The sequence below is a fragment of the Oncorhynchus mykiss genome, chromosome 31 (genome assembly GCF_013265735.2).
Source record: "Oncorhynchus mykiss isolate Arlee chromosome 31, USDA_OmykA_1.1, whole genome shotgun sequence".
NCBI lineage: Eukaryota > Metazoa > Chordata > Actinopteri > Salmoniformes > Salmonidae > Oncorhynchus > Oncorhynchus mykiss.
Genome location: NC_050571.1, coordinates 530,001 through 555,125, shown reverse-complemented (window position 1 = coordinate 555,125; position 25,125 = coordinate 530,001). Strand labels below are relative to the sequence as shown.

Sequence of the window (25,125 nt, the reverse complement as noted above, 5' to 3'; positions counted from 1 at the left end):
TTACAAAATAGCCTCCAATACTATACTCATCAAAATGGATGCAGTTTATCACAGTGCCATCCGTTTTGTTACTAAAGCACCTTATACCACCCACCACTGCGACCTGTATGCTCTAGTCGGCTGGCCCTCGCTACATATTCGTCGCCAGACCCACTGGCTCCAGGTCATCTACATGTCCATGCTAGGTAAAGCTCCGCCTTAACTCAGTTCACTGGTCACGATGGCACCACCCACCCGTAACACGCGCTCCAGCAGGTGCATCTCACTGATCATTCCTAAAGCCAACACCTCATTTGGCCGCCTTTCGTTCCAGTTCTCTGCTGCCTGTGACTGGAACGAATTGCATCGCTGAAGTTGGAGACTTTTATCTCCCTCACCAACTTTAAACATCTGCTATCTGAGCAGCTAACCGATCGCTGCAGCTGTACATAGTCTATCGGTAAATAGCCCACCCAATTTACCTACCTCATCCCCCTGCTAAATTGTAATTATTCTCCTACCTCCTCATGCCTTTTTCTCACAATGTATACAGACTCTTTTTTTCTCTTTTTTTTCCTACTGTGTTATTGACTTGTTAATTGTTTACTCCATGTGTAACTCTGTGTTGTCTGTTCACACTGCTATGCTTTATCTTGGCCAGGTCGCAGTTGTACATGAGAACTTGTTCTCAACTAGCCTACCTGGTTAAATAAAGGTGAAATAAAACAATTAAATTAAAATAATTTTTTTTTTGTTTGTTGCAAAACTGTCACATAGTATTCAGACTCTTTACTCAGCACTTTGTTGAAGCACCTTTGGCAGCGATTACAGCCCCGAGTCTTCTTGGGTATGACGCTACAAGCTTGTCACACCTGTATTTGGAGAGTTTCTCCCATTCTTCTTCTCTGCAGATCCTCTCAAGCTCTGTCAGATTGGATGGGAAGGGTCACAGCACAACTATTTACAGGTCTCTCCAGAGATGTTCAAGTCCTGGCTCAGGCTGAACCACTCAAGGACAGAAATGTGTCCCAAAGCTACTCCTGCGTTGTCTTGGCTGTGTGCTCAGGACCATTGTCCTGTTGGAAGGTGAACCTTCAACCCAGTGTGAGGTCCTGAGCGCTCTGGAGCAGGTTTTCATCAAGGATCTCTGTACTCTGATCTGTTCATCTTTCCCTCGATCCTGACTAGTCTCCCAGTCCCTGCCACTGAAATACATTCCCACTGCATGATGCTGCCACCACCATGCTTCACCATAGTGATGCTGCCACCACCATGCTTCACCGTCGGGATTTTGCAAGGTTTCCTCCAGACATGATGCTTGGCATTCAGGCCAAAGAGGTCAATCTTGGTTTGATCAGACCAGAGAATCTTGTTTTTCATGGTCTGAGAGTCCTTTAGGTGCCTTTTGGCAAACTCCAAGCGGGCTGTCATGTGCCTTTTACTGAGCAGTGGCTTCCGTCTGGCCCCTCTACCATAATGGCTTGATTGGTGGGGTACTGTAGAGATGGTTGTCCTTCTGGAAGGTTCTCCCATCTCCAAAGAGGAACTCTGGAGCTCTGTCGGTGTGCCCATTGGGTTCTTGTTCACCTTCCTGACCAAGACCCTTCTCCCCTGATTGCTCAGTTTGGCCGGGCGACCAGCTCTAGGAAGAGTCCTGGTGGTTCCAAACTTCTTCTATTTAAGAATGATGGAGGCCACTGTATTCTTGGGGAGCTTCAATGCTGCAGAAATGTTTTGGTACCCTTCCCCAGATCTGTGCTTCAACACTATCCTGTCTCTGAGCTCTACGGACAATTCCTTCGATGCCTTTCCAAATCATGTCCAATCAATTGACTTTACCACAGGTGGACTCCAAGTGGTAGAAACATCTCAAGGATGATCAATGGAAACAGGATGCACCTGAGCTCAATTTTGAGTCTCATAGTCTGAATACTTATGTAAAAAAGGTGTTTTTGTTTTTTTTCTCCAAAAATGACTAAACCTGTTTTCTCTTTGTCATTATGGGGTATTGTGTGTCAATTGAGGATAAGTTTTTATTTAAGCAATTTTAGAATAAAGTAATGTAACAAAACGTGGAAAAAGTCAAATGGTCTGAATGCACTGTAAATGTAGAAGTCTAACAATCTGCCTCCCTCCCTTTCTGCATCTCTCTCTCCCTTTCTGCATCTCTCTCTCCCTTTCTGCATCTCTCCCTCCCTTTCTGCATCTCTCCCTCCCTTTCTGCATCTCTCTCTCCCTTTCTGCATCTCTCTCTCCCTTTCTGCATCTCTCTCTCCCTTTCTGCCTCTCTCTCCCTTTCTGCCTCTCTCTCTCTCCCTTTCTGCATCTCTCTCTCCCTTTCTGCATCTCTCTCTCCCTTTCTGCATCTCTCTCTCCCTTTCTGCATCTCTCTCTCCCTTTCTGCATCTCTCTCTCCCTTTCTGCATCTCTCTCTCCCTTTCTGCATCTCTCTCTCCCTTTCTGCATCTCTCTCTCCCTTTCTGCATCTCTCTCTCCCTTTCTGCATCTCTCTCTCCCTTTCTGCATCTCTCTCTCCCTTTCTGCCTCTCTCTCCCTTTCTGCCTCTCTCTCCCTTTCTGCCTCTCTCTCCCTTTCTGCCTCTCCCTTTCTGCCTCTCTCTCTCTCTTTCTGCCTCTCTCCCTTTCTGCCTCTCTCTTTCTGCCTCTCTCTCTCTCCCTTTCTGCCTCTCTCTCTCTCCCTTTCTGCCTCTCTCTCTCCCTTTCTGCCTCTCTCTCTCTCCCTTTCTGCCTCTCTCTCTCTCCCTTTCTGCCTCTCTCTCTCTCCCTTTCTGCCTCTCTCTCGCTCCCTTTCTGCCTCTCTCCCTCTCCCTTTCTGCCTCTCTCTCTCTCCCTTTCTGCCTCTCTCTCTCTCCCTTTCTGCCTCTCTCTCGCTCCCTTTTTGCCTCTCTCTCGCTCCCTTTCTGCCTCTCTCTCGCTCCCTTTCTTCCTCTCTCTCGCTCCCTTTCTGCCTCTCTCGCTCTCCCTTTCTGCCTCTCTCTCTCTCCCTTTCTGCCTCTCTCTCGCTCCCTTTCTGCCTCTCTCTCGCTCCCTTTCTGCCTCTCTCTCGCTCCCTTTCTGCCTCTCTCTCGCTCCCTTTCTGCCTCTCTCTCGCTCCCTTTCTGCCTCTCTCTCTCTCCCTTTCTGCCTCTCTCTCTCTCTCTCCCTTTCTGCCTCTCTCTCTCTCTCTCCCTTTCTGCCTCTCTCTCTCTCTCTCCCTTTCTGCCTCTCTCTCACTCTCCCTTTCTGCCTCTCTCTCCCTCTCCCTTTCTGCCCCTCTCTCTCTCTCCCTTTCTGCCTCTCTCTCTCTCTCCCTTTCTGCCTCTCTCTCTCTCTCCCTTTCTGCCTCTCTCTCTCTCTCTCTCTCTCCCTTTCTGTCTCTCTCTCTCTCTCCCTTTCTGCCTCTCTCTCTCTCTCCCTTTCTGCCTCTCTCTCTCTCTCCCTTTCTGCCTCTCTCTCTCTCCCTTTCTGCCTCTCTATCCCTTTCTGCCTCTCTCTGTCTCTGTCTCTGTCTCTCTCTCTGTGTCTGATCTCCCCCCCAGTGTTAACGAGCTGTGTGTGGACGACCCTGATAAGAACAGTGGTGGGAAGATTGATCTGAGTTTGAACATCCAGTTTGCTGTGATTGTGAGTATATTATGCATTCATTCATATCCACTGTTATGTACTGTATTACTGTCTGAATGTACTAACTTATACACAATGTACATCTTTATTATATTTTGCCGATATGGTCTGCCCAGAAGACCAGCATCCCGGAGTCACCTCTTCACCGTTGATGTTGACACTGGTGTTTGCGGTACTATTTAATGAAGCTGCCCACAGGAAGTCCAGGATCCAGTTGGGCGGGGTTCAGACCCAGGGCCCGGGGAAGTGATGATGGCGATTGCATTGTCTGTGGATCTATTGGTGCAAATTGTATGATAGTCAAAAACGGATTAGTTCGGATGGTAATAACAGATGATTATCCAATGTGATAGATATATATACACACTACAGTTAAAAAAGTTTGGGGTTACATCGAAATTTCCTTGTTTTTGAAAAGAAAAGCACATTTGTTTTGACCATTAACATAACCGGTAGGAAGGTAGGAAACAACACCTCCCCTTCGCCGATCCTGCTCAGCCCCATCCATCCTCAACACTGGGGCCCCACAAGGGTGCGTTCTGAGCCCTCTCCTGTCCTCCCTGTTCACCCATGACCATGCACGTCTCCAACTCAATCATCAAGTTTGCTGACGTCACAACGGTAGTAGGCAAGATTACCAACAATGACGTGACACCCTATAGGGAGGAGGTGAGGGCCCTGGTGTAGTGGTGGAAAATAACCTCTCCTTCAACGTCAACAAAACGAAAGAGCTGATCGTGGACTTTTGGAAACAGCAGAGGGAAAACCCTCTTATTCCCATCAACTGGACAGTAGTGGAGAAGGTGAAAAGCTTCAAGTTCCTCGTTGTACACATCACAGACATACTGAAATGGTCTGCCCACACAGACAGCGTGGTGAAGAAGGTGGAACAGCGCCTCTTCAACCTCAGGAGGCTGAAGAAATTTGGCTTGTCACCTAAAACCCTCACAAACTTTTACAGATGCACCATTGAGAGCATCCTGTCGGGCTGTATCACCGTCTGCTACGGCAACTGCACTGCCTGCAACCGCAAAGCTCTCCAGAGAGTGACCAACGCATCACCGGGGGAAAACTACTCGCCCTCCAGGACAACTTCAGCACCCGATGTCAGGAAGGCCAAAAAGATCATCAAGGACATCAACCACTCGAGCCACGGCTTGTTCACCCCGCTACCATCCAGAAGGCGAGGTCAGTACAGGTGCATCAAAGCCGGGACTAAGAGACTGAAAAACAGCTTCTATCTCAAGCCCATCACTGTTAAATGGCCATCACTAGCCGGTGACCACCCTGTCACTCAACCCTGCACCTGAAAAGCTGCCACCCCATATACATATGGAATCACTGGGGGTAGACTGCTCTGTGGGGGGGTAGACTGCTCTGTGGGGGGTAGACTGCTCTGTGGTGGGGTAGACTGCTCTGTGGTGGGGTAGACTGCTCTGTGGTGGGGTAGACTGCTCTGTTGGGGGTAGACTGCTCTGTGGTGGGGTAGACTGCTCTGTGGTGGGGTAGACTGCTCTGTGGGGAGTAGACTGCTCTGGTAATGAGTCAGTCCTGCTCTGGTCTAAAGTAGTGCACTATGTAGGGAATAGGGCTCCATTTGGGATGCAGTATGTTATTCTCAGGTAATGACTACTGTCTGAGTGCTGGTAAACAACCAGGTAAATCATCATAGTAAATTGGTAACTGAGACCTCATGCTGTGTGAACAATATACACTCAACACTTTAGGCCACAACTAAACACTGTCCCTAATGTCAAATTAGATTTGTTACATGCTTCATAATCAACAGGTGTAGAATAAATGTGAAATGCTTTCTTACGGTCCCAACAACGCAGAGAGGAACAACATTAATAAAAGTCATATTAAATCGATGAGTAACGACGTACGGCTCTAATCTCTCAGTATTACATATGCTCTTCTTCTTCGGTTATATTGTATCTTCCATCCCCTCCTCCCTCACAGATACTAAAACAAGCCAAGATCTTTGACTTCATGGAATAACACAGGATGAATATAATCCTCCTCATCATGTTTCTCTGAGGGGGTCTGTACTGGCCTTACATAGAAGAGAAAGAAAGAGACCAAGAAGGGAATTGGGGCATGACATCACACTATTCAGTATTCATCCTCTATTTTGGGACGTTGTGAAATATTAAGACTGATATAGAAGTTATTGTTATTCTCCAGCCTTCTAGATGTCTCTCTATAAATTACAGCATTCTCTACTTCCTTAAATGTGCATCTGACTTTTCTCCTTTACCAGCATATGAAGAGAAATCTGAATGACCTCATTCTCTCGACCCTATTTTTAAATATCTATTTAGAAATCTGAAATGGAGAGAGTTGACTTTTGTCTAGGCCTCTAGCTTACAAACACGCAGCTATATCTATATCCATACTGCATTTTGATCCGGGTTGTAATTTAGGAGCGTTGCAGCAGATGGTTTTAAACTTATCGTCTGAAATACCAAAAGTCGAAGGTCGCTCTGCATGTGGATAGACACCAGACCCCCTCTCTCTTCTGTATCCATCACCCCATAGAGGATCCTATTTAAGGACCCCCTGTCTGCCTATGTGCCAGGAGAGAGATCAAGACTGAGAGAAAGCGAGAGTGTTAGCAGAAATGATCTGACCACCGTTGTCCTCTCTCTCTCTCTCTCCTCTCCAGTGGTGGGTCTTGATATCCAGGATGAGATCAGGTCATCATGAGGTGGGGCACATAGACAACCCCATGAAGGTTCGTCTCAACCATGGGTATGGTTGTCGCTTCGAGGGAGAGTTCACTATTAACAAAGTAAGGAGACACTGCTGACCCCCACTACACAGACCTCTGATCAAGATGGCGCCGACAGAGATGGTCCTTTAAAAAAACGATGCAGTTATTAGTTTACATTGTTAGCCCAGAAAACCTCGAGTCTTATTACATACAGCAGGGAAGAATTATTATAAAGAGATGTCAACCCCCCCCCCCCCCCCCCCCCCTCCCCAAACAGATCCCTCGTCGGCCCAGAAAGAACTTCACTGGACTCTATGTAACCTGGAAACCATACATCCAAAGGTGGCGTTTATTGTAGCTGGGGATTTTAACAAAGCCAAGAATTTAGGAAGTATGGTTCTATCAGCATATCGAATGCACAATGAGCTTTCTGGATCATTGCTACTCAAACTTCCGCGATGCATCCAAAGCCCTTTGGGCAAATCTGACCATGACTCCATTTTGTTGCTCCCAGCCTATAGACAGAAACTAAAACAGGAAACGCCCGTGCTCAGGTCAATACAACACTGGTCTGACCAATCGGATTCCACGCTTCAAGATTGCCTCAGTCACGTGGACTGGGATATGTTCCGGATAGCCTCAGACAATAACATGAATGTACATGCTGACTTGGTGAGCAAGTTTATTAGCAAGTGCATTGGAGATGTTGTACCCTCTGTGACCATTAAAAACTTCCCTAACCAGAAACCTTGGATTGATGGCAGCATTCGAGACGTATGTGGCAGGGTCTACAGTCAATCATGGATTACAACAAGAAAACCAGCCCCGTTGTAGACATCGACGTCTTGCTCCCAGACAAATTAAACAACTTCTTTGCTCGCTTTGAGGACAATACAGTGCCACTGACACGGCCTGCTACCAAAACCTGTGGGCTCTCCTTCTCCGTGGCCAATGTGAGAAAAACATTTAAACGTGTTAACCCTCGCAAGTCTGCCGGTCCAGACGGCATCCCTAGTCGTGTCCTCAGAGGATGCGCAGACCAGCTGGCTGGTGTGTTTACGGACATATTCAACCAATCCCTATCCCAGTCTGTTGTCTCAGCATGCTTCAAGATGGCCACCATTGTTCCTGTTCCCAAGAAAGCTAAGGTAACTGAACTAAATGACTATCGCCCCATTGCACTCACTTCTGTCATCATGAGATACTAGTCAAGGACCAGATCACCTCCACCCCACCTGATAGCCTAGACCCACTTCAGTTTGCTTACTGCCCCAACAGGTCCACAGACGATGCAATCGGCATCACACTGCACACTGCCCTAACCCTATCCCATCTGGACACGTCAGAAGGCTGTTCTTCGACTACACAGGGTGGGGTCTCGACTGGGTCCTGGAATTTCTGACAGGCCGCCCCCAGGTAGGGAAGGTAGGAAACAACATCTCCACCCCGCTGATCCTCAAAACTGGGGCCCCACAAGGGTGCGTTCTCAGCCCTCTCCTGTACTCCCTGTTCACCCATGACTGCGTGGCCATGCACCAACCTCAGGAGGCTGAAGAAATTTGGCTTGTCACCTAAGACCCTCAAACTTTTACAGATGCACAATTGACAGCATCCTGTCGGGCTGTATCACCGTCTGGTATGGCAACTGCTCCGCCCCCAACCGTAAGGCTCTCCAGAGGAGAGCACAACGCATCACCGGGGGCAAACTACCTGCCCTCCAGGACACCTACAGCACCCAATGTAATAAATGTATCACTAGTCACTTTAAATAATGCCACTTTAATAATGTTTACATACCCTACATTACTCATCTCATGTGTATATACTGTATTTTATACCATCTACTGCATTTTGCCTATGCCGCTCGGCCATCACTCATCCATATATTTATATGTACATATTCTCATTCACCCCTTTACACTTGTGTTTATAAGGTAGTTGTTGTGAAATTGTTAGATATTACTGCACTGTCGGAACTAGAAACACAAACATTTCGCTACACTCGCATTAACATCTGCTAACCATGTGACCAATAACATCTGCCAACCATGTGTATGTGACCAATAACATCTGATTTGATTTGACAGCTAACAAAACCACAGGTGACTTGAGATAGATTTTCCAGTTTGCACACACAACCGTCACTGAACCCTGAGAAAGCTCCAGTTACCCAGAGAGACCCCTGTTATATCTGATTGGCCGCTCCGTGTTCTTTCCCAGAGGTGATTAGCCGCTCTGTGTTCTTTCCCAGAGGTGATTGGCCGCTCCGTGTTCTTTCCCAGAGGTGATTGGCCGCTCCGTGTTCTTTCCCAGAGGTGATTGGCCTGTCTGTCGATGTAGTGAAGGGACATCAGAACGACAGCTTTTTCTTTTCAGACTGTTGGCACCATTGTGAAGGATTTTCACATTTAACCTCATTGACTAACTTGGCCACTGATTTCAATGTCTCATACTAAATATGAGATCTTTATAGTGAATCTGGATCACGGGAGGTTGGAAGACATATCTTTGGTGTGACTGTAATATGGGTTGATCAGAGCAGAAGATTTCGAGGCCTGTCTCCTCTCCTGCGTGTTTCTCCTGTCTCCTCTCCTGTCTCCTCTCCTGTCTCCTCTCCTGTCTCCTCTCCTGTGTGTTTCTCCTGTCTCCTCTCCTGTCTCCTCTCCTGTCTCCTCTCCTGCGTGTTTCTCCTGTCTCCTCTCCTGCGTGTTTCTCCTGTCTCCTCTCCTGCGTGTTTCTCCTGTCTCCTCTCCTGTCTCCTCTCCTGTCTCCTCTCCTGCGTGTTTCTCCTGTCTCCTCTCCTGCGTGTTTCTCCTGTCTCCTCTCCTGTCTCCTCTCCTGTCTCCTCTCCTGCGTGTTTCTCCTGTCTCCTCTCCTGTCTCCTCTCCTGTCTCCTCTGGGATACGGTTTGACGTCAGCAGAGCTTCTAACAAGTTCTAACTGTCGTCACAATCCAGTGGTACTTTGATTATCTGATGAACTTTCTACTGAACTGAATGATCTTCCAACTAGCTGTGTATCAGGACTCCTGGGTTATATAAAGTCTGTGTCCTACTCATCTCTGTATGGTTATGTTGTTGTGCTCTCCCTCCAGGTACCAGGTAACTTCTACGTGTCGACCCACAGCGCCACAGCCCAGCCCCAGAGCCCTGAAATGACACACCTCATACACAAACTGGCCTTCGGGGAGAAACCACTGGTCAGTACAGTTCTGTAAACATGTTTACTTTGCCAAAGCAAGTGAAGTAGATAATAAACAGAAGTGAAATAAACAATAAAAATGAGCAGTAAACATTACACTCACAGAAGTTTCTAAAGAACAGAGACATTTCAAATGTCATTATGTCTATATACAGTGTTGTAATGAAGTGCAAATAGTTAAAATAAAGGGAAAATACAAATAAATAAATATGGGTTGTATTTACAATGGTGTTTGTTCTTCACTGGTTGCCCTTTTCTTGTGGCAACAGCTCACAAATCTTGCTGCTGTGATGCAACACTGGTATTTCACCCAGTAGATATGGGAGTTTATCAAGATCGGGTTTGTTTTCAAATTCTTTGTAGGTCTGTGTAATCTGAGGGAAATATGTCTCTCTAATATGGTCATACGTTGGACAGGAGGTTAGGAAGTGCAGCTCAGTTCCTACCTCATTTTGTGGGCTCTTGAGAGCCATGTCTGCCTACGGCGGCCTTTCTCAATAGCAAGGCTATGCTCACTGAGTCTGTACATAGTCAAAGCTTTCCTTAAGTTTGGGTCAGTCACAGTGGTCAGGTATTCTGCCACTGTGTACTCTCTGTTTAGAGAAATAGTATTCTAGTTTTCTCTGTTTTTTTGTTAATTCTTTCCAATGTGTCAAGTAATTCTCTTTTTGTTTTCTCATGATTTGGTTGGGTCTAGTTGTGCTGTTGTCCTGGGGCTCTGTGGGGTGTGTTTGTGTTTGTGAACAGAGCCCCAGGACCAGCTTACTTAGGGGGCTCTTCCCCAGGTTAGTTTCTCTGTAGGTGATGGCTTTGTTATGGAAGGTTTGGGAATCGCTTCCTTTTAGGTGGTTGTAGAATTTAACAGCTCTTTTCTGATCATTTTTGATCATTAGTGGGTATCGGCCTAATTTTGCTCTGCATGCATTATTTGGTGTTCTACGTTGTACACGGAGGATATTGTTTCCAAATGTAGTGTTTGTCCCATTTTGTGAAGTCTTGGTTGGTGAGTGGACCTCAGACCTCACAACCATAAAGGGCAATGGGCTCTATGACTGATTTAAGTATTTTTAGCCAGATCCTAATTGGTATGTTGAATTTAATGTTCCTTTTGAGGGCATAGAAGGTCCTTCTTGCTTTGTCTCTCAGATCGTTCTCAGCTTTGTGGAAGCTGTTCTCTGGCCAGTGGAGATAGTTCCTGGTGTGGATGTGTTCATGCCATGCTCCTCTAAGGTGGTGTGTGTGTGTGTGTGTGTGTGTGTGTGTGTGTGTGTGTGTGTGTGTGTGTGTGTGTGTGTGTGTGTGTGTGTGTGTACAACATGGAGAACAGCGACATTATCTAGGAGTTATCTGGACTTTTCAAGAGAGACTTAGTCAAAGACGACAACAGTTTAAAAAAACATCAAAGATAAAAACACGTTATGCTAATAACATTACATATTGTAACCAACCAGTAAACATGTCTTCTCTCTGTCCCGCCCCTACAGGAGTACGTAGCCTATAATAACATTACATATTGTAACCAATCAGTAAACATGTCTTCTCTCTGTCCCGCCCCTACAGGAGTACGTAGCCTATAATAACATTACATATTGTAACCAATCAGTAAACATGTCTTCTCTCTGTCCCGCCCCTACAGGAGTACGTAGCCTATAATAACATTACATATTGTAACCAATCAGTAAACATGTCTTCTCTCTGTCCCGCCCCTACAGGAGTACGTAGCCTATAATAACATTACATATTGTAACCAATCAGTAAACATGTCTTCTCTCTGTCCCGCCCCTACAGGAGTACGTAGCCTATAATAACATTACATATTGTAACCAATCAGTAAACATGTCTTCTCTCTGTCCCGCCCCTACAGGAGTACGTAGCCTATAATAACATTACATATTGTAACCAATCAGTAAACATGTCTTCTCTCTGTCCCGCCCCTACAGGAGTACGTAGCCTATAATAACATTACATATTGTAACCAATCAGTAAACATGTCTTCTCTCTGTCCCGCCCCGACAGGAGTACGTAGCCTATAATAACATTACAGATTGTAACCAAACAATAAACATGTCATCTCTCTGTCCCGCCCCTACAGGAGTACGTAGCCTATAATAACATTACAGATTGTAACCAATCAGTAAACATGTCTTCTCTCTGTCCCGCCCCTACAGGAGTACGTAGCCTATAATAACATTACAGATTGTAACCAACCAGTAAACATGTCTTCTCTCTCTCTGTCCCGCCCCTACAGGAGTACGTAGCCTATAATAACATTACATATTGTAACCAATCAGTAAACATGTCTTCTCTCTGTCCCGCCCCTACAGGAGTACGTAGCCTATAATAACATTACATATTGTAACCAATCAGTAAACATGTCTTCTCTCTGTCCCGCCCCTACAGGAGTACGTAGCCTATAATAACATTACATATTGTAACCAATCAGTAAACATGTCTTCTCTCTGTCCCGCCCCGACAGGAGTACGTAGCCTATAATAACATTACAGATTGTAACCAAACAATAAACATGTCATCTCTCTGTCCCGCCCCTACAGGAGTACGTAGCCTATAATAACATTACAGATTGTAACCAATCAGTAAACATGTCTTCTCTCTGTCCCGCCCCTACAGGAGTACGTAGCCTATAATAACATTACAGATTGTAACCAACCAGTAAACATGTCTTCTCTCTCTCTGTCCCGCCCCTACAGGAGTACGTAGCCTATAGCCACACAGGAAGGATTATCCCAGCTATCTGGTATCGCTATGACCTCAGTCCAATCAGTCAAGTACACAGAGAAGAGACAACCCCTTTACCGGTTCATAACTACGGTATGTTACCCTAACCCTTAACCCCAACCCCTAACCCTTAACCCTAAACCCTTAACCCTAACCCCTAACCCCAACCCTTAACCCCAACCCTTAACCCCAACCCTTAACCCCAACCCTTACCCCTAACCCTTAACCCTAACCCCAACCCTTAACCCCTAACCCTTAACCCTTAACCGCTAACCCTAGCTTCATGTCCACATCCCGGTTAAACCCTAACTCCTGACCTGTCCCCCCTCTCCCCTCCAGATCTGTGCTATCATCGGGGGGACGTTCACGGTAGCAGGCATCATAGACTCCTGTATATTCACAGCCTCCGAGGCCTGGAAGAAGATCCAGATAGGAAAGATGTCCCGAGGACGTATCACTACGCTGTCCCGAGGACGTATCACTACGCTGTCCCGAGGACGTATCACTACGCTGTCCCGAGGACGTATCACTACGCTGTCCCGAGGACGTATCACTACGCTGTCCCGAGGACGTATCACTACGCTGTCCCGAGGACGTATCACTACGCTGTCCCGAGGACGTATCACTACGCTGTCCCGAGGACGTATCACTACGCTGTCCCGAGGACGTATCACTACGCCCCCATGAAACGTATTTCTAACATCCAGAAGGGTGTATCTCAATAGTCTACAGGCTTCCTCTCCTTCACCTGCTAGAATAATAATAATATATACCATTTAGCTGACGGTCTTTTCCAAAGCATTCATGGTACACATTTTCTTTATGGGAGGCCCCAACGGGAATCGAACCCACCATCCTGGTATTAGAAGTGCCATGCTCTACCCACTGAGGCATTCATTCCTTCATCTGTCCTAGCAGATTAAGGAAAGGAGACAAGGAGACAAGACTTTATACAATTGAGATACTGGCCTTATATTTCCCCATATGACAACGGGATGGATGGGGTCGACTGTAGGAACATCACAAGTTGTGCCTTTAGGTTTGTGAAGCCCATGTCGTGTCTCACAAATGTATTTTCAGCGTTCTGTAAATGTTGTTTTCAATGTTGACTGAACCAGGGTTTTCTTAATGCTGAATCTGTCACGGTATTGGCTGAATTATAGACCAGCAACAACGTTGCCAATCAGTGGTCAGTGTTTTCTGCCCCGCCTCCTCTCCTTTTTCTAGAATGTTTCCCAAAATGCATTGTGACTGACTGTCTGTTCAGTGTCCGTGTCTCATCCTTCTGTTCTGACATTGTTGTTGCTTTCACCCATTTTGTTTTTCTTTCTGTGAATTTTTAAAGGATTTGGATGTCTTATTTTTGCCAAAAGAATAGTATTTTCTTAGTTTAGTATTATATTTTACACTGTATGTAAATGTGTTGTGTTCTTTTGATTTGAAAAGGATAACAATTCGGTATTATCCGTTTGACCTTGTTACTGGGTTTCTGTGGGAAAGGAGGGAACTGTTTTTAGTTAGGGTGACATTTGGGATATAGCCCTTCTATCGCCAATGTAGTGCATGACTTTTAGACCAGGGCCCGTAAAGCTATCATCAAAGTAGTGCACTACACAGGGAATAGGGTGCCATTTGGGATTCCGTCAAGATGTACTTTATCGATGGTCTCATCGCTACCATGCCAACTAAGATGAAGGCCATTGAAGTCTTTGTTAAAACTGGTATTTCTGGACTAGGTCAGACATGTTCCTGTTATGAAAGAATCCGATGACGTGCCATCACTGAAACAACCCGTTGTACTACCAGTAAAGTTACCTTAGCAACCGCGGTGTTCTAGTTCCTACTTCCTCATGACAACAGACAAGCACTGACCTCAGACTATTCAGGCGCCTTCCTTTTAGAGACTGATCTAGTTACTCGCTGTCCTTACCCAATCGGCCTGGAATATTCCAAGCCAGTGAAAACGTGTTGCATAAAACTGACACTATTATTATTTTTTAAACATTTTTTTATACAGACGTATTTGTTTGATTTGTACTTTAGTGGCAACAGTCCACACACAGAACTGGAGCCCGTCTATAGGTCCACTCCACACACAGAACTGGAGCCCATCTATAGGTCCACTCTGCCGAGGTGTGGTAATGTTGACTTCAGTCCACACACAGAACTGGAGCCCATCTATAGGTCCACTCTGCCGAGGAGTGGTAATGTTGACTTCAGTCCACACACAGAACTGGAGCCCATTGTAGTTCTATAGGTCCACTCTGCCGAGGTGTGGTAATGTTGACTTCAGTCCACACACAGAACTGGAGCCCATCTATAGGTCCACTGCCGAGGAGTGGTAATGTTGACTTCAGTCCACACACAGAACTGGAGTCCATCTATAGGTCCACTCTGCCGAGGTGTGGTAATGTTGACTTCAGTCCACACACAGAACTGGAGCCCATCTATAGGTCCACTCTGCCGAGGTGTGGTAATGTTGACTTCAGTCCACACACAGAACTGGAGCCCATCTATAGGTCCACTCTGCCGAGGTGTGGTAATGTTGACTTCAGTCCACACACAGAACTGGAGCCCATCTATAGGTCCACTCCACACACAGAACTGGAGCCCATCTATAGGTCCACTCCACACACAGAACTGGAGCCCATCTATAGGTCCACTCTGCCGAGGTGTGGTAATGTTGACTTCAGTCCACACACAGAACTGGAGCCCATCTATAGGTCCACTCTGCCGAGGAGTGGTAATGTTGACTTCAGTCCACACACAGAACTGGAGTCCATCTATAGGTCCACTCTGCCGAGGTGTGGTAATGTTGACTTCAGTCCACACACAGAACTGGAGCCCATCTATAGGTCCACTCTGCCGAGGTGTGGTAATGTTGACTTCAGTCCACACACAGAACTGGAGCCCATCTATAGGTCCACTCTGCCGAGGTGTGGTAATGTTGACTTCAGTCCACACACAGAACTGGAGCCCATCTATAGGTCCACTCCACACACAGAACTGGAGCCCATCTATAGGTCCACTCCACACACAGAACTGGAGCCCATCTATAGGTCCACTCTGCCGAGGTGTGGTAATGTTGACTTCAGTCCACACACAGAACTGGAGCCCATCTATAGGTCCACTCTGCCGAGGAGTGGTAATGTTGACTTCAGTCCACACACAGAACTGGAGTCCATCTATAGGTCCACTCTGCCGAGGTGTGGTAATGTTGACTTCAGTCCACACACAGAACTGGAGCCCATCTATAGGTCCACTCTGCCGAGGTGTGGTAATGTTGACTTCAGTCCACACACAGAACTGGAGCCCATCTATAGGTCCACTCTGCCGAGGTGTGGTAATGTTGACTTCAGTCCACACACAGAACTGGAGCCCATCTATAGGTCCACTCTGCCGAGGTGTGGTAATGTTGACTTCAGTCCACACACAGAACTGGAGCCCATCTATAGGTCCACTCTGCCGAGGTGTGGTAATGTTGACTTCAGTCCACACACAGAACTGGAGCCCATCTATAGGTTCACTCTGCCGAGGTGTGGTAATGTTGACTTCAGTCCACACACAGAACTGGAGCCCATTGTAGTTCTATAGGTCCACTCCACACACAGAACTGGAGCCCATCTATAGGTCCACTCCACACACAGAACTGGAGCCCATCTATAGGTCCACTCCACACACAGAACTGGAGCCCATCAATAGGTCCACTCTGCCGAGGAGTGGTAATGTTGACTTCAGTCCACACACAGAACTGGAGCTCATTGTAGTTCTATAGGTCCACTCTGCCGAGGAGTGGTAATGTTGACTTCAGTCCACACACAGAACTGGAGCCCATTGTAGTTCTATAGGTCCACTCTGCCGAGGAGTGGTAATGTTGACTTCAGTCCACACACAGAACTGGAGCCCATTGTAGTTCTATAGGTCCACTCCACACACAGAACTGGAGCCCATCTATAGGTCCACTCCACACACAGAACTGGAGCCCATCTATAGGTCCACTCCACACACAGAACTGGAGCCCATCTATAGGTCCACTCCACACACAGAACTGGAGCCCATCTATAGGTCCACTCCACACACAGAACTGGAGCCCATCTATAGGTCCACTCTGCCGAGGAGTGGTAATGTTGACTTCAGTCCACACACAGAACTGGAGCCCATTGTAGTTCTATAGGTCCACTCTGCCGAGAAGTGGTAATGTTGACTTCAGTCCACACACAGAACTGGAGCCCATTGCAGTTCTATAGGTCCACTCTGCCGAGGAGTGGTAATGTTGACTTCAGTCCACACACAGAACTGGAGCCCATTGTAGTTCTATAGGTCCACTCTGCCGAGAAGTGGTAATGTTGACTTCAGTCCACACACAGAACTGGAGCCCATTGTAGTTCTATAGGTCCACTCTGCCGAGGTGTGGTAATGTTGACTTCAGTCCACACACAGAACTGGAGCCCATTGTAGTTCTATAGGTCCACTCTGCCGAGGTGTGGTAATGTTGACTTCAGTCCACACACAGAACTGGAGCCCATTGTAGTTCTATAGGTCCACTCTGCCGAGGTGTGGTAATGTTGACTTCAGTCCCCACACAGAACTGGAGCCCATTGTAGTTCTATAGGTCCACTCTGCCGAGGTGTGGTAATGTTGACATCAGTCCACACACAGAACTGGAGCCCATTGTAGTTCTATAGGTCCACTCTGCCGAGGTGTGGTAATGTTGACTTCAGTCCACACACAGAACTGGAGCCCATTGTAGTTCTATAGGTCCACTCTGCCGAGGTGTGGTAATGTTGACTTCAGTCCACACACAGAACTGGAGCCCATCTATAGGTCCACTGCCGAGGAGTGGTAATGTTGACTTCAGTCCACACACAGAACTGGAGTCCATCTATAGGTCCACTCTGCCGAGGTGTGGTAATGTTGACTTCAGTCCACACACAGAACTGGAGCCCATCTATAGGTCCACTCTGCCGAGGTGTGGTAATGTTGACTTCAGTCCACACACAGAACTGGAGCCCATCTATAGGTCCACTCTGCCGAGGTGTGGTAATGTTGACTTCAGTCCACACACAGAACTGGAGCCCATCTATAGGTCCACTCCACACACAGAACTGGAGCCCATCTATAGGTCCACTCCACACACAGAACTGGAGCCCATCTATAGGTCCACTCTGCCGAGGTGTGGTAATGTTGACTTCAGTCCACACACAGAACTGGAGCCCATCTATAGGTCCACTCTGCCGAGGAGTGGTAATGTTGACTTCAGTCCACACACAGAACTGGAGTCCATCTATAGGTCCACTCTGCCGAGGCGTGGTAATGTTGACTTCAGTCCACACACAGAACTGGAGCCCATCTATAGGTCCACTCTGCCGAGGTGTGGTAATGTTGACTTCAGTCCACACACAGAACTGGAGCCCATCTATAGGTCCACTCTGCCGAGGTGTGGTAATGTTGACTTCAGTCCACACACAGAACTGGAGCCCATCTATAGGTCCACTCCACACACAGAACTGGAGCCCATCTATAGGTCCACTCCACACACAGAACTGGAGCCCATCTATAGGTCCACTCTGCCGAGGTGTGGTAATGTTGACTTCAGTCCACACACAGAACTGGAGCCCATCTATAGGTCCACTCTGCCGAGGAGTGGTAATGTTGACTTCAGTCCACACACAGAACTGGAGTCCATCTATAGGTCCACTCTGCCGAGGTGTGGTAATGTTGACTTCAGTCCACACACAGAACTGGAGCCCATCTATAGGTCCACTCTGCCGAGGTGTGGTAATGTTGACTTCAGTCCACACACAGAACTGGAGCCCATCTATAGGTCCACTCTGCCGAGGTGTGGTAATGTTGACTTCAGTCCACACACAGAACTGGAGCCCATCTATAGGTCCACTCTGCCGAGGTGTGGTAATGTTGACTTCAGTCCACACACAGAACTGGAGCCCATCTATAGGTCCACTCTGCCGAGGTGTGGTAATGTTGACTTCAGTCCACACACAGAACTGGAGCCCATCTATAGGTTCACTCTGCCGAGGTGTGGTAATGTTGACTTCAGTCCACACACAGAACTGGAGCCCATTGTAGTTCTATAGGTCCACTCCACACACAGAACTGGAGCCCATCTATAGGTCCACTCCACACACAGAACTGGAGCCCATCTATAGGTCCACTCCACACACAGAACTGGAGCCCATCAATAGGTCCACTCTGCCGAGGAGTGGTAATGTTGACTTCAGTCCACACACAGAACTGGAGCCCATTGTAGTTCTATAGGTCCACTCTGCCGAGGAGTGGTAATGTTGACTTCAGTCCACACACAGAACTGGAGCCCATTGTAGTTCTATAGGTCCACTCTGCCGAGGAGTGGTAATGTTGACTTCAGTCCACACACAGAACTGGAGCCCATTGTAGTTCTATAGGTCCACTCCACACACAGAACTGGAGCCCATCTATAGGTCCACTCCACACACAGAACTGGAGCCCATCTATAGGTCCACTCCACACACAGAACTGGAGCCCATCTATAGGTCCACTCCACACACAGAACTGGAGCCCATCTATAGGTCCACTCCACACACAGAACTGGAGCCCATCTATAGGTCCACTCTGCCGAGGAGTGGTAATGTTGACTTCAGTCCACACACAGAACTGGAGCCCATTGTAGTTCTATAGGTCCACTCTGCCGAGAAGTGGTAATGTTGACTTCAGTCCACACACAGAACTGGAGCCCATTGCAGTTCTATAGGTCCACTCTGCCGAGGAGTGGTAATGTTGACTTCAGTCCACACACAGAACTGGAGCCCATTGTAGTTCTATAGGTCCACTCTGCCGAGAAGTGGTAATGTTGACTTCAGTCCACACACAGAACTGGAGCCCATTGTAGTTCTATAGGTCCACTCTGCCGAGGTGTGGTAATGTTGACTTCAGTCCACACACAGAACTGGAGCCCATTGTAGTTCTATAGGTCCACTCTGCCGAGGTGTGGTAATGTTGACTTCAGTCCACACACAGAACTGGAGCCCATTGTAGTTCTATAGGTCCACTCTGCCGAGGTGTGGTAATGTTGACTTCAGTCCCCACACAGAACTGGAGCCCATTGTAGTTCTATAGGTCCACTCTGCCGAGGTGTGGTAATGTTGACATCAGTCCACACACAGAACTGGAGCCCATTGTAGTTCTATAGGTCCACTCTGCCGAGGAGTGGTAATGTTGACTTCAGTCCACACACAGAACTGGAGCCCATTGTAGTTCTATAGGTCCACTCTGCCGAGGAGTGGTAATGTTGACTTCAGTCCACACACAGAACTGGAGCCCATTGTAGTTCTATAGGTCCACTCTGCCGTGGTGTGGTAATGTTGACATCAGTCCACACACAGAACTGGAGCCCATTGTAGTTCTATAGGTCCACTCTGCCGAGGAGTGGTAATGTTGACTTCAGTCCACACACAGAACTGGAGCCCATTGTAGTTCTATAGGTCCACTCTGCCGAGGAGTGGTAATGTTGACTTCAGTCCACACACAGAACTGGAGCCCATTGTAGTTCTATGTTCTACGAGTGTTAACCTTGCAGTGTTGACTTCAGCTCCCTGATTCAGTCCACATGTAGCTCGCTGGCTGTGTCTGGGTTCAGCTCCCTGATTCAGTCCACATGCAGCTCGCTGTGTCTGGGTTCAACTCCCTGATTCAGTCCACATGTAGCTCGCTGTGTCTGGGTTCAACTCCCTGATTTAGTCCACATGTAGCTCGCTGGCTGTGTCTGGGTTCAGCTCCCTGATTCAGTCCACATGTAGCTAGCTGTGTCTGGGTTCAGCTCCCTGATTCAGTCCACATGTAGCTCGCTGGCTGTGTCTGGGTTCAGCTCCCTGATTCAGTCCACATGTAGCTCGCTGTGTCTGGGTTCAGCTCCCTGATTCAGTCCACATGTAGCTCGCTGTGTCTGGGTTCAGCTCCCTGATTCAGTCCACATATAGCTCGCTGGCTGTGTCTGGGTTCAGCTCCCTGATTCAGTCCACATGTAGCTAGCTGTGTCTGGGTTCAGCTCCCTGATTCAGTCCACATGTAGCTCGCTGTGTCTGGGTTCAGCTCCCTGATTCAGTCCACATGTAGCTCGCTGTGTCTGGGTTCAACTCCCTGATTCAGTCCACATGTAGCTAGCTGTGTCTGGGTTCAGCGCCCTGATTCAGTCCACATGTAGCTCGCTGGCTGTGTCTGGGTTCAGCTCCCTGATTCAGTCCACATGTAGCTCGCTGTGTCTGGGTTCAGCTTCCTGATTCAGTCCACATGTAGCTCGCTGGCTGTGTCTGGGTTCAGCTCCCTGATTCAGTCCACATGTAGCTCGCTGGCTGTGTCTGGGTTCAGCTCCCTGATTCAGTCCACATGTAGCTCGCTGTGTCTGGGTTCAGCTCCCTGATTCAGTCCACATGTAGCTCGCTGTGTCTGGGTTCAACTCCCTGATTCAGTCCACATGTAGCTAGCTGTGTCTGGGTTCAGCTCCCTGATTCAGTCCACATGTAGCTAGCTGTGTCTGGGTTCAGCTCCCTGATTCAGTCCACATGTAGCTCGCTGGCTGTGTCTGGGTTCAGCTCCCTGATTCAGTCCACATGTAGCTCGCTGTGTCTGGGTTCAGCTCCCTGATTCAGTCCACATGTAGCTCGCTGGCTGTGTCTGGGTTCAGCTCCCTGATTCAGTCCACATGTAGCTAGCTGTGTCTGGGTTCAGCTCCCTGATTCAGTCCACATGTAGCTCGCTGTGTCTGGGTTCAGCTCCCTGATTCAGTCCACATGTAGCTAGCTGTGTCTGGGTTCAGCTCCCTGATTCAGTCCACATGTAGCTCGCTGTGTCTGGGTTCAGCTCCCTGATTCAGTCCACATGTAGCTCGCTGTGTCTGGGTTCAGCTCCCTGATTCAGTCCACATGTAGCTCGCTGGCTGTGTCTGGGTTCAGCTCCCTGATTCAGTCCACATGTAGCTCGCTGGCTGTGTCTGGGTTCAGCTCCCTGATTCAGTCCACATGTAGCTCGCTGTGTCTGGGTTCAGCTCCCTGATTCAGTCCACATGTAGCTCGCTGTGTCTGGGTTCAACTCCCTGATTCAGTCCACATGTAGCTAGCTGTGTCTGGGTTCAGCTCCCTGATTCAGTCCACATGTAGCTAGCTGTGTCTGGGTTCAGCTCCCTGATTCAGTCCACATGTAGCTCGCTGGCTGTGTCTGGGTTCAGCTCCCTGATTCAGTCCACATGTAGCTTGCTGTGTCTGGGTTCAGCTCCCTGATTCAGTCCACATATAGCTCGCTGGCTGTGTCTGGGTTCAGCTCCCTGATTCAGTCCACATGTAGCTAGCTGTGTCTGGGTTCAGCTCCCTGATTCAGTCCACATGTAGCTCGCTGTGTCTGGGTTCAGCTCCCTGATTCAGTCCACATGTAGCTCACTGTGTCTGGGTTCAACTCCCTGATTCAGTCCACATGTAGCTAGCTGTGTCTGGGTTCAGCTCCCTGATTCAGTCCACATGTAGCTCGCTGGCTGTGTCTGGGTTCAGCTCCCTGATTCAGTCCACATGTAGCTCGCTGTGTCTGGGTTCAGCTTCCTGATTCAGTCCACATGTAGCTCGCTGGCTGTGTCTGGGTTCAGCTCCCTGATTCAGTCCACATGTAGCTCGCTGGCTGTGTCTGGGTTCAGCTCCCTGATTCAGTCCACATGTAGCTCGCTGTGTCTGGGTTCAGCTCCCTGATTCAGTCCACATGTAGCTCGCTGTGTCTGGGTTCAACTCCCTGATTCAGTCCACATGTAGCTAGCTGTGTCTGGGTTCAGCTCCCTGATTCAGTCCACATGTAGCTAGCTGTGTCTGGGTTCAGCTCCCTGATTCAGTCCACATGTAGCTCGCTGGCTGTGTCTGGGTTCAGCTCCCTGATTCAGTCCACATGTAGCTAGCTGTGTCTGGGTTCAGCTCCCTGATTCAGTCCACATGTAGCTCGCTGTGTCTGGGTTGTTTTACACTGTCACCTCATCTTAGTCACCAGTCCTACGCCCCTCACTGATAAAGGGAGTAATTGTTTAGCTGACTGCAGATATCTGAGACCACATGTCGTTGATCTCCGTTGTTCTGTCCTATCTCAGCTGAGACCACATTATGTCAAGAGGCTTTTACTCAGTCATCTTTGTCAAAATGCTATCGTTGATGACTCCTTTTATTCTCTCCCTCATCCCTCCTTCAGTCAGGTGCATGGTTGCTCCTCTACCTTTGTTCTGTCCCACTTGGCACTCTATTCCCTATAAAGTGCACTACTTTTCCCTAGAGTCCCAAGGGTCTTGGTCAGAAGTAGTGCACTCAGTGGGGAATAGGGTGCCATTTGGGATGCACACTTGAGAGATGCCAGTAGAGTGATACCAACACAGACCTGTGTGAGCCAGTTAAATCATCTGGAGGAGAGACATTAAGTCACCAGCATGCATTACATCTCTGGTCTTCATATATTACATCTCTGGTCTTCATACATTAAATCTCTGGTCTTCATATATTACATCCAGTCCATTCTCTGAACACTCCTCCTCACTCTACAGTGACCTAATCATGAGATGTAACAGATCAGACTCACATACTGTAATTTGGACACTTCCCATATCGCAATCATAATTATTATTAACAAAATAACATGAGACATGACTAAAGAAGATATATTGCCTTTTTTATTTTCATATTTTTGTACAAATAAACAAAAGAAGCTTACTCTGTATAAAGATACAAATCTGAACTGTGGTTGACATAAAATACTTTGGGTTTGACATACTACTGCCACCCAGTGGTTGGATAGAGAACTGCAGGCACAGACGGCTCAGTCCAATATGGGCCACCAGGCCATGAAGAGGGGAAGGAGTGACACACAGGGAATTGAGTATACTACAACATACTCCCAACCCTTGTGGCTAGCAAGATTGGAATCGAAAATTAATATTGCTACTTTCTTGAAAAATAGTGAAGCAGCAATATTCAGTTAGGATTCCAAACTGTTAGAACCCACTGTAATCAATCACAGGTTGGAGGGGGAGGGGCTAGCCCACTGAGATGATGATAATGATGACATCACAGGTTGGAGGGGGAGGGGCTAGCCCACTGAGATGATAACATTACAGGTTGGAGGGGGAGGGGCTAGCCCACTGAGATGGTGATAATGATGACATTGGAGGGGGAGGGGCTATTCCACTGAGATGAAGATAATGATGACATTGGAGGGGGAGGGGCTAGCCCACTGAGATGATGATAATGATGACATCACAGGTTGGAGGGGGAGGGGCTAGCCCACTGAGATGGTGATAATGATGACATCACAGGTTGGAGGGGGAGGGGCTATCCCACTGAGATGATAACATCACAGGTTGGAGGATGCGAGGCAGCGTGTATCATCAGGGGAGGAGAAGAAGTCCAGGACCCTGCCCTCCTCTGACAGCTGACCATACTCGTTGTTGTAAAAGGTCTGGCCAGAGAGCTGGGAGAGGAAGGCTGGTCGGTGTCTGGAACTAACGGAGCTACCGCTGGACTCTACCACCACCAGGCGCTCTGTACTACTGGGGGGAGAGGAGAGGAGGGGAGGGGAGAGGAGGTGGGAGAGGAGGGGAGAGGGGAGGAGAGGGGAGGAGAGGAGAGGAGGGGAGAGGAGGGGAGGGGAGAGGAGGTGGGAGAGGAGAGGAGAGGAGAGGAGGGGAGGAGAGGGGAGGAGAGGAGAGGAGGGGAGAGGAGGGGAGAGGAGGTGGGAGAGGAGGGGAGAGGAGGGGAGAGGAGGTGGGAGAGGAGGGGAGAGGGGAGGAGGGGAGAGGAGAGGAGGGGAGAGGAGAGGAGAGGAGGGGAGAGGAGGGGAGGGGAGAGGAGGGGAGAGGGGAGGAGAGGGGAGGAGAGGAGAGGGGGAGGAGAGGAGAGGGGGAGGAGAGGAGAGGAGGGGAGAGGAGGTGGGAGAGGAGGGGAGAGGGGAGGAGGGGAGAGGAGAGGAGAGGAGGGGAGAGGAGGGGAGGGGAGAGGAGGTGGGAGAGGAGGGGAGAGGGGAGGAGGGGAGAGGAGAGGAGAGGAGGGGAGAGGAGGGGAGGAGAGGGGAGGAGAGGAGAGGAGGGGAGAGGAGGGGAGAGGAGGGGAGAGGAGGTGGGAGAGGAGGGGAGAGGGGAGGAGGGGAGAGGAGAGGAGAGGAGGGGAGAGGAGGGGAGGGGAGAGGAGGGGAGAGGGGAGGAGAGGGGAGGAGAGGGGAGGAGAGGAGAGGGGGAGGAGAGGAGAGGAGGGGAGGGGAGAGGAGGTGGGAGAGGAGGGGAGAGGGGAGGAGGGGAAAGGAGAGGAGAGGAGAGGAGGGGAGAGGAGGGGAGAGGAGGTGGGAGAGGAGGGGAGAGGGGAGGAGGGGAGAGGAGAGGAGAGGAGGGGAGAGGAGGGGAGGGGAGAGGAGAGGAGGGGAGGGGAGAGGAGGTGGGAGAGGAGGAGAGGAGGGGGGAGAGGAGGGGAGAGGGGAGGAGGGGAGAGGAGAGGAGGGGAGGGGAGAGGAGAGGAGAGGAGAGGAGGGGAGAGGAGGGGAGGGGAGAGGAGAGGAGGGGAGGGGAGAGGAGGTGGGAGAGGAGGGGAGAGGGGAGGAGGGGAGAGGAGAGGAGAGGAGGGGAGAGGAGGGGAGAGGAGGTGGGAGAGGAGGGGAGAGGGGAGGAGGGGAGAGGAGAGGAGAGGAGGGGAGAGGAGGGGAGGGGAGAGGAGAGGAGGGGAGGGGAGAGGAGGTGGGAGAGGAGGAGAGGAGGGGGGAGAGGAGGGGAGAGGGGAGGAGGGGAGAGGAGAGGAGGGGAGGGGAGGGGAGAGGAGAGGAGAGGAGAGGAGGGGAGAGGAGGGGAGGGGAGAGGAGAGGAGGGGAGGGGAGAGG

The 25,125-nt window shown here is 49.0% G+C and overlaps 2 protein-coding genes and 1 long non-coding RNA gene across 4 annotated transcripts in view; 2 read left to right on the top strand and 1 right to left on the bottom strand.

The window, feature by feature from the left end:
* The window catches only part of LOC110504351, a 76,661-nt gene extending 60,718 nt beyond the window's left edge, over positions 1 to 15,943 (top strand). Inside the window, exons 4-10 of the mRNA XM_036970534.1 lie at positions 3,518 to 3,602; positions 6,271 to 6,396; positions 9,413 to 9,517; positions 12,228 to 12,348; positions 12,595 to 14,578; positions 14,913 to 15,242; positions 15,315 to 15,943. Coding sequence (XP_036826429.1) covers positions 6,292 to 6,396; positions 9,413 to 9,517; positions 12,228 to 12,348; positions 12,595 to 12,980 — 717 coding nt within the window. The 5' untranslated portion in view covers positions 3,518 to 3,602; positions 6,271 to 6,291 and the 3' untranslated portion in view covers positions 12,981 to 14,578; positions 14,913 to 15,242; positions 15,315 to 15,943. The remainder of the gene's footprint in view (positions 1 to 3,517; positions 3,603 to 6,270; positions 6,397 to 9,412; positions 9,518 to 12,227; positions 12,349 to 12,594; positions 14,579 to 14,912; positions 15,243 to 15,314) is intronic.
* A 1,628-nt stretch (positions 15,944 to 17,571) lies between these two features.
* LOC118946081 lies at positions 17,572 to 18,936 on the top strand. Its single transcript, XR_005041265.1, has 4 exons — positions 17,572 to 17,743; positions 17,816 to 18,350; positions 18,459 to 18,677; positions 18,858 to 18,936. It is a non-coding gene; the product is annotated as an uncharacterized LOC118946081 (long non-coding RNA).
* Positions 18,937 to 22,914: 3,978 nt separating this feature from the next.
* The window catches only part of flt4 (fms related receptor tyrosine kinase 4), a 193,546-nt gene continuing 191,335 nt past the window's right edge, over positions 22,915 to 25,125 (bottom strand). The window contains exon 30 of one of the 2 annotated variants that reach the window (XM_036970533.1): positions 22,915 to 23,809. In XM_036970533.1, the coding sequence (XP_036826428.1) occupies positions 23,617 to 23,809 (193 nt within the window). In that variant the 3' untranslated portion in view covers positions 22,915 to 23,616. Of the gene's footprint in view, positions 23,813 to 25,125 lie in introns of both variants that reach the window. The other variant, XM_036970532.1, reaches the window with a different exon arrangement.